This window comes from Acanthaster planci, linkage group LG14 (assembly GCF_054643075.1).
Source record: "Acanthaster planci isolate LZ-2023a linkage group LG14, COTS_SCS, whole genome shotgun sequence".
In the NCBI taxonomy this organism is placed as follows: domain Eukaryota; kingdom Metazoa; phylum Echinodermata; class Asteroidea; order Valvatida; family Acanthasteridae; genus Acanthaster; species Acanthaster planci.
Window position 1 is genome coordinate 1,117,395 of NC_141790.1, and position 11,056 is coordinate 1,128,450.

Below are 11,056 nucleotides of genomic sequence, written 5' to 3' on the forward strand. Positions count from 1 at the left end.
ATATGATACACCAAAATATCTACTGGGTCACACCCTTTTATTACACGCACAAGATAAAAATATATATATATATCAATTATTTCTGAACACCAAGTCAAATCTGTGGCAGAACTAAAGCCACATAACCAAAATGGATGGCCTCCTACGACTATCTATGACATTATTCTCTGGCAAGCAGTCATTTTGAAGACGGAAGAAGGCCATGTCCCAGGGTGCATCTGACGACTAATTTTGAGGAAAACTGCCTTTAGAAGGGTGCACACGTTGACAGGTGCACGAGGGTTGGTTCAGGGCACGACATCGACTGAAAAACGAAAACATGTCCTGAATGCTGAATTCAAGCAAGAATTCAAACATGACTGGGCAACTTTTGATCTGAAATTGAAATCCTATAATATTGTTTTTCTTGGAATATACATAGTATTCACTGAGTTTACATGTCATTGGGAATGTTCTTGGCCACTCTTCCTTAGATTTTGAGCATAAACGTTGGTCCATACAGGCAATGCACTAAGGGAAATCATGGACTGAACCTATAAAGCAAAAATTATCACGGCAATATCGACGATTCGGCTTGTTATTAAATTATACATAACAATCAGGTTTTCATTATTTAAGCAAAACACGAGCCTAAAAAATATTACACAAATGAAAACAGTCTCAGAGAGTATACTCTTCACTAAAATACACATCACCGCTATCCCCAACTGTACTATTTGGAGATCTTTACTACCTGTATGTGATCTGTTGAAGCTCCTTTAATAGGACAAAATTTAAGAAGGCCATTATTTATTAGATATTGGCCTTCACGGTTTTGACCTTATTTAAACATGCGCTTGTACATGTAGAACCAGTCCTAGCTGAATAGGCCATAAGCACCGGTATTCAATATGTTATATTCCATCAAGACAATAACACCAATTTGCTAGTTAGCTTGTAAGCTTGTGGCCTTGCATTTCATGCAGCCAAGCTATACAATAAACCACAAATGTACTACTTCTGTAAGCTACGCCACAGCTAAAATGAAGCTTTCCAAAATCGACAATTCTTGGGAGTTCAATGGCACATTTTAGTAGGCCTTCAAAATTTTCCCAGGCCCCCAAATTTTGCGTAAGCCTAGCCAGGCCTGTGTAGAGCCTTCATATCAATCATTTTCTCTGAGATACACTAAACTTGTAATTCAGTATATAACCATACTTCTATTTTCACATGGACACTAAATATTTCAGTTTGGACCCACAGAATTTTTGAATAAACACAGTAATTTAACATGCATTGAATCCTGAGAACTCAACATTACAAGAGTAGTCTTACCGGTAACTACATGTACTAAAGAATGACTTCACATATATATTAACTAAGAATAGCAATTATCACAGATAGGTTCTATATTTATGAAATGAACAATGGTTCTTTAATGTGGGAATACAAATTCTAATACAAAGTAGTTATGCCACTACGAAAACCAGTTCCTATGACACACTGCAAGACAATTACCAGAAGTACATGTACCTTAAAGTTTGCATCATTGCTGTAGACAAAAATCAGAACCAGTGGGTCTGGAGTCGTCAATGAAAAGCCAAGCCACGCTCAGCCAAAGCAGGGGCATGGGCTTCCTAGGCCCCTCGCTTTGAATTATGCAGACATTCTGGCCAAGTCTGATATTTTTTTCTGATTGGTAACACCATCTCTTGTATTAACCACTTCTTGCAAGGGACTCTGGAATCGGAGACGTATGCTTTATATGCGTGGCCGGGGTCTCAGAACTCGGACAAAGGAAACAGGGCCCTGTAACAAAAGACTGTACTCCGAACAAAAGACCAGGCTGCTGGGCATTACCGACATCACTCTCAAAAGTGGTGATAATCCAGCCTAGTTTTGAAACCGTATACCAGGGTTTGGGGCATTGAGAGCGAGCGGATTACTAACAGGGACAAAAGCGCTCCACCACCGCAGGGATGAGCCACACAGCACCGCTGCATGCTAATCTGGCCCCTATTGAAAAGAGATCAGCAGTACATTAAGCTAGGTTCGAACAAAAGACAGTTACATAACACTGCACAATCTGGGCTCTTTTTACAAGGCTGCAGGCCTGGCTGAAATACTCGGGCGTCAATGAAGGTCACCTGTCAACTTAGAGTAGAGCCTAAAGATTACTTCGTGTGGCTATAAACATCCGTTAAATGAAATGATGAATTTTTGAAGAATTTTGAAAAAGGAAAAAACGATAATTATGCCGACCCAGCATCATCAACATTGATAAATGCCCCGGCAGGATGTGGTTAAGGTAAGTGTATGTGTTGTTCTGGTCCAACTAAGAGAAGATTACCTTGCCAAAGGCCCAGGCATTGCCTGGCTGTGAATTTTTTTCCCAAACGGTCGTGGTTTTCCGTCTTGTGATTGGTCTATAGTACTTGCATATCTAATACTTCGGTCTTGACCACACAGACCAAACTTAGGCCTTTAGAAGTGTGAGAATTTTCCTTCCTCCCATGTTATTTACAATTTTAAAAAGGAGAAATAAAAACAACACAGCAAATTTGAACTTCGGACGGTGGATTGTAAGTCAAGACTACTCTGGACCAGCCCGTACCAGCCAAGCATCAGAGAATGTCATACCCTAATAAACGTTATTATATAACTATTAGAGAATAAATGTACGCGCTTGGCCAGTAAATGTGCATTTAAGACCAGAGAGTTGATGCAGATGCCTGAGCTGCAGGCAAGGGCACTATCAGTGTTCCGTCTCCCGAGCCAGTCTTAATTAAACGTTAGTTTAAGACAAGCTAAGCACATATTTATTCCCATACATAAATACCTTTTTTGTCAGAGAGTCAAAAGAAGTCAATATATGAAAGATTTCCAATGATTTTGTTCTAGAATTTTACTTTCATTTTCTCTAACACCCCTCTGGTCCATTTTATGGTATAATCCTTGTACAAGTTGTCCAAAAGAATCTCCTAATATGGACTTGGTGTGCGTGTGCATGGTGAGATGCATGAGTAAAATGTCTCGTATCCAGGTGCCAGTGCGCAGTGCCAGCGATTTACGCAGCGGGCACTATCTCTTCTTCTCAGCTGGTATTATCGAATGCCAAATATCAAATACACGGTCAAGCTGCACATTGTTGCATAGGGAGACTGAGCGATCTATGAATACTCTTTATAGCCTTGGACAGAATCATGAATAATGCATAAGCACAGAGAAAGAGTGCCCTCTTTCAAAACTGTTGGATCTCATTTGGAAGAAAAAAAATTCGCAGCTGGGCTTTGGGTGGCAAAGTCACGACTCTAGTTCCGGTTTCCTCCCCTGATAAATATATCATTATTCATATTCCTCGTATCCTGGTTCCTACACTTCGACATCTACTGCTTTCGGCTCTTTCTGTTTCATCTCGCTCCAGTACCGGGCAATGAACAGGCCCTCGCTCTTCACCTTGCGTGCCAGGAAGGGACCGAAGACCATGGAGCCCAGCTGGAACACGCCACCATTTCGCCCGACTGGCAGAGCCATCATCCTCCCCGCTGGAGTACGTGTACGTGTATGACGGAAGAATAAAAAGAAAGAAAAGTCATTTTTAGGTAATCATCAGTGAAACCTGACAGGTAGGGCAGATACTTATTTGGGGTACATCGGAGAAGTTTCTGAGTCCGACGAGGAGTTTTGTCATTTCAATCACTTGCAATTCATAGCCTCGTGGTCCTGGGAGAAAAGTGACATTTTAGGCTGACCTGTCTCCGGAAATGGGCACATTTGAGGAGAATATTTCTACGCTCACAAAACTGGTGTCAAATTGATGGCAAGACAATACCGGCAAACCTCCTGAAGGTTAGGTGCAGGAAACAAAATGGCACCGCTACAATATCGGAGAAAAAAATCAGGGGGGGCTTCGGAGGTGCAGATTCTTTTAGGGTATAAAATGCGTGAGTACTGATTGATATCTCCCTTGGCTTAGTTTAAATGAAAAGTAGAACGAGAAAAAGCATTCATAGTTTCTCATGCTTTTCCTTACAAACAAAGAGCCCTTTCACAGTTCAAGATCTGTGCCGAACAACTACATTTTGATGAAAAAAAAAAGAAACCCTCTTCAGGAAAAACTTAACTCTGACAGCATTTCAGTACAGACGGGACAACATGGGACGCAAATCTTCTCGAGGTTCACCTGACAACCAACTGCTGGTTGAGTTTGCCTGGTGGAAGAATGTACATGTATATTGTGCACGAGTTACCAGCTAAAATTGACCGGTGGTCAAAAACTGGCTGTCGCTTGAACTTGCCCCCGGAAGGATGAGTAGCAAGAAAAAGTTGCAGCCGCCCCCTCACAGCGATGAAAATGAATCTCCCCCTCCCCGTACCGGGGATGGCTTCAAGACTCACGTGCGGGCCAGGCTTTCAGGTCAGTCTTCCCCTGGGCCAGCAGCTGCAGGTTCTTGGCCACCAGCTCCCCGTGCTGTCCGGCAAAGTAGGCCAACTTGAGCTGGTGGATGTTGCAGCAGTCTCCAATGGCAAAGACGTCATCCAGGCCCTCCACCTGAAGGTACTTGTTCACCTTGAGGTGGCCTGTCCCCTCCACTCTGTCACCTACGGAAAAGACGACCAAAAATGACATCTTATCGGGGGCAGCATAAGAAAAACATAAGACTTCTCAGTGGAACTTTTCTCGGAGAATGATAATGATAAAATGTATTCTCTAAGTTTAATAGGGAATGTGCATGTACATGTGCGAGTTTCCTCCAAAAGAATATCCAAAGTCCTTTTGAAAAATATCGAACTTTCCTTCTCAAAACATGTTTAACCCTAACCCCCAAGGGTTTATAGCCCTAACCTTCCCCATTCACACAAAGTTAAACACCCATATGGAACCAGAAGTTATCGTGCAACTTCAGCGATCGTCCAATGGGAGCCTTCAAATTGTGGCGCGTCTGCCTTTGTGACGAAGTCACTTACGAACTGGATTCAACAATGCACAATATGATCATGTATTGACAACATCCATTGGCATCTGGAAATGAGAGGGTTTAATCCATTCCGACTGGTCAGTCTGTGTACGCTGCAGCACACAGGACTCACCACGTGCACCAAGTCCATATAAGGAGATTCTTGTGTACAACTTGCACAAGGATAATACCATGATATGCACAGGGTGTTAATGAAATTGAAAATAAAATTCCTGTACAAAACATTCACAAAGTTACTGTATACTGATTTCATTTGACTCTCAGGCTAAAACGGTATTTATGAATGGGAATATAAATATGGGCTTGCTGGGTCTTAGAGTATAATGTACTTCCTACGGTTCGAGCATTAGTCACATTCATTCTCCTGAGCCAATCTTAAATAACAATTGCGACCAAGCACATATTTATTTCCCGAGTAATAACGGATTTCCACCATCCAAATGTACACAAACTTGCTGTGGGAATGATGGCCTGATGCAGATGGGGGACACAAACAAATGTGACTCACTGAGTGACGCGGCATAGGCAGAGGAATTGCAGGGCTGCCCCACGCACACCAACACCAGGTCAGCTTCCACCTCTGTCCCCTTGTCTGTCTTGACTGTGCACCGGGACGAACCGTCGGTAGGTAGATCAGCAAGATTGGTCACCTTCTCACCTGGTCCAAAAGTAAGAGATACGTGTGGCAGTAAGAACTCTTTTTTGTTGAGTGTCCTTGCATCCTCGCATATTTACCCACATAGCCCAATGTGGAGCACGGTAATACAGCTTTTGTAATAGGAAAAAGGTGTGTGTGAAAGAACACATTCTCACAACTGAATTTTCGTCGGAATGAGTACAATCCAGTAGTGGGGCATATGGTGGCACTGGCATTCATAAGGTATCCTTTTTGCCCCTCTCTTTTCACTACTTATATTCTTGTCTACAGACACGACAGAGTCCAACATAATTATCTTTCACTAAATAGAAAAAAATTTACAAGCACTAGAAAGAGAAAAGAAAACTTGAAACCCCCAAAAAGAATTTGTCTGAAAATACCTGAGTTAACTCCCCCCTCGTTACTGTTTACTGATAGTTTGTCAATTTGCAACTAATGTGTGCTTTCTTCCTTCCCACCTCAAACGGGAAGAGCTCGGCCCCCTTTCTAGCCATGCCAAAACTTGAATGATCCATCTCGTACAAATCCCCAATTTGGGAGCTGATAATCTTGAAGCTGAGAGAGACCTGCTGACAGGGAATTAACATCCTTCTCTGTGGCGAGTGGGGGTGGCCGTCACCTTACCCAGAACCAGCTTGACGCCTTTGGCCCTCAGCTGTTCCTCCGCCCCTCTCCGGAATTTGGGGGAAAAATCCCCCTCCACCAGGTAGTCCCTGGAGTGGATCAGGGTCACCTGCTTGTCTGAGAAGTCTGTGGTGATCTCTCCTGCCATCTCCACCCCGACAGCGCCGCCACCGATGACCACAATATCCTTGCACGCCTTGATCTTTGAGGAAATGTAGAGTACAGGGACATTTTTGAAAGGAATAACATGGCACAGGTTCAACGCAAAAAATGTGACGAAACTGTGATTTTTTTTGCCTTTGAGAAAGATTCTGCTCTGATTGAAAGATCAAAACGTCAAGCCCTCCATATTTTGTGATTTGTATTTTAAGTTCACTGTAGTCAGCAAGCAGTTTGCAGCAGTTTTGTAAAACATATGTTCTGAAATTGCGCTTAATTCTTTGACATGTCCATGAATGAGGCAAGACACAGCAGTCAACTTTCACATTAAGCCAGAGGCTGCAAAGACATATTTAAACAGCACTTATATATTTCTGAAGACAACCTCAATTTCTAAATCCAGGGTACAAATATTACTACAACAGCTAGTCCTCAACAAGGAGACACTGAATTATGCATGAAGATGTACACGAGACATCACTGCTTGGTACTAAAGCGCCCTCTATCGTACATGCACACAGCCCACAGCCATTTCTTTTTCAGTACCTTCTGTAACATGTCAGTGTACTGGTTGATGTACACAGAGGAATCCTCCCCCCCTGAGATTTTGCTCGGGAAGGACCCTCGGCTCCCTGTCGCTACGACAAGGTAATCGTAGCCGATATCCTCTCCCCCAGCAAGGCGGACTTTCTTCGCGCCCGGGTCAATGGCCTCCACGGTACCCCGCTTGAAGCTTTCCCCAAAGGTCGGGGCGTAGGGAATGAGGGTTTTTCTAGCAAAACCTGAGGAGGGAAACGAAATGGATCTTTAGTCATTTGGGCAACAGTTCGTATTAGATCATCAAAGTAACTTCATCAGTGAACCCACTCAAGTGTTAATAGGGATTTCTGTTAATATTAGAGGGATCTTTTTCCGGAAAGAAAGAATGTTCAGTACCTCAGGGGAACAAGTGTTTATTGGCAGGGTGATTTTACACTGACTCACAAGTGACATTCAATAATCATTGTGGTCCCCTACATGGAATTCTTCCCAGTAATTTTTGGGTGAAACAATTCAGGTCTTTGCAGGACATGTAAGGTGGCAAATACAAGTCCACAATTTCGATTGTGTTGAGAATTCTAACACAATCACTCCTTACTTCTTCCAAATCATGCTCAGTCTGGATGTGAATCTGCTCTGTTTCTTATGTATGGGAAATAAATGAGTGGCTTAAATACTACATGTATGATAGTTCTGATAAAGTTTAAGACTGCGTTTTTAGGTTGTTGACAATCTGTGGATGCTGATTGTTTGCTGACGCTTGCCAATGCTAATTAAGCCTATCACTGTCTTTCCTCACCGTCTTCAGTGCAAGCCCGGAGTGCACCGATGCAGTGGTGGAAGGCCTCCTTGGGGTCAATCAAAGTCAGCTTGCATTTCCCCTGCAGTTTGAGGGCTACCACAATCCCGCCATAGCCCCCGCCGATCACCACCACGTGCTTGTCTTGAACAGCCGCGCTTTGCTTTCCACCCATGGCTTTGAGGCACTTTTCTTCTTTTTTTTCCGGCTGGAAAAGAGAGAAAAAGTACATACTGTACATGTACTAGCACTGGCATGGCGACGGAACAAGCGCATTTATTTTTTTTTGGTACTTAGCAATTTTACCGCAGCAAATTTTCATCTTGTTCTATGTTAATGGTCAAGCAGACTGAATAAACAATTACATGTATGTTATACAGGTTCCATGCCAGTGAAATATGATACAGTTAACAATGGATGTTCAACATGTTCAACCCAGGCAGTTAAGTTCGTACTTTATCTTTTCTGTACCGTTTGACTTACCTGGCAATGAACATTTGAAAAGTGGGGGGGGGCACTGTACATGTACATACTGACTGTACATACAGGCCCATGCTCATGCTGTTGATGTACATGTACATGGTGTACAGGTGTACTGTATCTACATGTACCATGCATGCATGTTACATCCATGCAGAATATTACATGTACATCAAAATGATATCATTACAGCTTTGTAAACGGTTTTCCTTTTTTGGAGTGTTACTGAATGCATTTTTAAAAGTCGTCTGAAAAATCCTTCACAATCTGCTTTAACCGTGTTTGCAAGATTCAATCATCAATAGCCCGCCCCCCCTGGGTGTGTGGAGGTGGGATATATGGCCCCCCTCCCATCCCCCTACCCAAGGACCCAGGAACAGGGTTCTAAGGCTCACGTTTAACGTTTGTTACCAAAGTCCAAATGCTGGGGGAAAAAAAATGTATGAGCAAAGGACACATTCAAGTTACAAGTTCTAAATTGAGGTTTTTCAGGTGATGTCGCTTGACCGGCAAGGGCAGTTCAAGAAGCGTTCCAAGTCTGCAAGTGGTGCAGGCACTTTAAAAAATGCATCTTTCAGTAGGCAATATCATGTACAGTGTACAGAACGGCAAGAGACTTTAAGGGCGCAAACCTATCTACGCGCATCTGTGTATATTGAACACTGACTGTCAAAAAATCACGTAACTGAAAACCTCTAAAGGCTAGAATGATGTTCTGGCAATATTTACACGTAAGGCCCACCGTACTGAAGAAACATTTTCAAAAAACTTTGCCCAATCTAAAAATATACTGAAATTTTTCTTAAAAAGTGCTCTGAGTCATCAAGTCATGGTGAATTGCAATTTATTGCATTGTGTCACATGGTATGTATTTTTCTCCTTTTTTTGAATATAAATTGCTGAATTTTATCTGTCATTTGTTGATTGAGACTTTTTTTTACCTTTTGGGGCTTCTGGACCTGATTTCCCTGGGTCAGTGATAAGCACGGTGTTTTGGGTAGTTTTATAGAGTCCATGAGAAACCCCTAGAGACCTGCCAAGGTTGATCTGCTACCAGAGAGGTTTTGTGGTCAGTAGCCTAGGCACAATTAGTAGTACATTCAAATTACCACACAAGAGCACACCAGTATGGATGTATGCACTTATACATGGGGCCTTGTGGGATACCGGAACAATGGGAAGTACCCCACAAGGCCAGTTTTTACCTTGTGAATTTCACGAAACTGATATTTGGAAATAACTCAAAAAGGGGAAATTTTTGATTGGTAAAAATCTGTCGCAAATTGAAGTGTTTTATATAAGGGACATACGGTCGAAATTTCAACCAAGGAAAGTGAATTTGGTTTAAATTGGAGTGATTTGAAATTTTTTTGCGTGTTGGGTGAGAGTTTTGTACACGAGAACAAAGGAAATACCCCACAAGTATAGCTGTGTAAGGATGGGTTTACATGTACTCTGGCAAAATCAGGTCTAGAAACCAAAAATGTAAACAAATTTTATAACTAAATAGACTGTGTAGTCATTATTACTGGCTGTACCGTTCACGATGTCCTCACTCTGTAAACAGAACCAGATATGTTACGAGCAGTACAATTGGGAATTTATCCTTCAGATTTTGTTGGATGATATTTTGCCTACCAGGTTTGACTAAAACTTAAAAGTGTTGCTTGAAACTTGCCACTTCTGTCAAAGCTGGCTACTCCATAGAAATAAACAATTTTTGTACACAGGTATACATAAAAAAAACCTAAAATACATAGCCTAGGCTTAATTACACATGTACGGTACGCACAGTGTACATGTACGGGGCCCCACATATAAGCTGGTTAACCATGACTCAGCACTTTGTAATCTTGAGCAATTTCAATCCATTTTTAGGTCGGGCAAAATTTTTATGAACTTTTATTTTTCAATATGTTGGTTCTTGAATATTGCCAGAACATCACGTTTACTTATTCCAAACTTGAAATTAAACTTTTTGGAAATTTAGGACACCATTCATGATGGAGTTGAAGGCTGATGATCAAAATAAAAAAGACTTTAAGTCAAACGATGACGATGCGTGCGCCGCGCTGAAAGCATTGGCCATGCTACTGTTGCTAGCATGATCGCCGAGCAAATCCTGTGCAACGCAGCAGCAAGTTATAATCAGAAGCAAACAATATAACGGACTGGTACCTGAAAGACTTGTTTTTAAATGCCAGCACCGGGAGAACACTCCTTGCCTCGGTGGAATACTTCGCGGAAAAGTAATCCGCTTTGGCTGTTGTTGAGTTTAGACAGGTTTCTGTCTACTTTCTTGCGGTCGTCATGTAAGCAATGGAAACAGGAACCAGACCAGTCTACACCAAATGGATCATAATTATGTATACATTATCTCACACTAGTCATTTACACCAGTGATAAATCCCTGTTATTACGCGCAATCCTGAATTAATTATCCTATGAATGGATGTTATATAAATGCAAAGGTCAAATCAACTCGGGATGAGTACAACACATTTGCGCGACGTTCAAGAATGCGCTAAATAACTGGGTATTCAGGCCGCAAAGAAATTTGCCCGTCCATTTTTCGAGTCCGCAGTGGGTAATTGCCATGACTTTTGGAAATTCTCCCCCAGAAAGAAAGCAGACCACCCCTAAAACGAAGGGTATTTCTCCAACTGGGAAAGTACATGTAGCTATTTTAGTAGCTTTGTAGGCCCACATTATAAAACCTGGAACCACATTGATTGGCTAAAGCTACGGAGGTGTTGTTGCGCTTTATAAAAGCATCCCTCAGCCAAAAAGCAAATCGGACAATATTGCCCCTAGGAGAAACCGCAGGGAGTATTGATC

At 42.2% G+C, this 11,056-nt stretch overlaps 1 protein-coding gene across 1 annotated transcript; it reads right to left on the reverse strand.

Moving 5' to 3' along the window:
• Positions 1-16: 16 nt before the first annotated feature.
• LOC110988111 (ferroptosis suppressor protein 1-like) lies at positions 17-10,540 on the reverse strand. Its single transcript, XM_022251363.2, has 7 exons — positions 10,397-10,540; positions 7,739-7,946; positions 6,946-7,181; positions 6,241-6,442; positions 5,467-5,616; positions 4,378-4,581; positions 17-3,524 (listed from the first exon to the last, which is right to left on the reverse strand). The coding sequence occupies exons 2-7, from the start codon at positions 7,911-7,913 to the stop codon at positions 3,352-3,354; spliced, it is 1,140 nt and encodes a 379-aa protein (XP_022107055.1). The 5' UTR covers positions 7,914-7,946; positions 10,397-10,540; the 3' UTR covers positions 17-3,351.
• Positions 10,541-11,056: the final 516 nt, after the last annotated feature.

What these genes read in the sequence shown, in the direction of transcription:
- LOC110988111 (XM_022251363.2), bottom strand. Translation starts at nt 7,913, where the DNA reads ATGGGTGGAAAGCAAAGCGCGGCTGTTCAAGACAAGCACGTGGTGGTG. An exon ending in CCGGGCTTGCACTGAAGACG is followed by an intron (nt 7,182 to 7,738) that starts GTGAGGAAAGAC and finishes TTCCCTCCTCAG; the next exon opens with GTTTTGCTAGAAAAACCCTC. An exon ending in TGCCTATGCCGCGTCACTCA is followed by an intron (nt 4,582 to 5,466) that starts GTGAGTCACATT and finishes TCTTTTCCGTAG; the next exon opens with GTGACAGAGTGGAGGGGACA.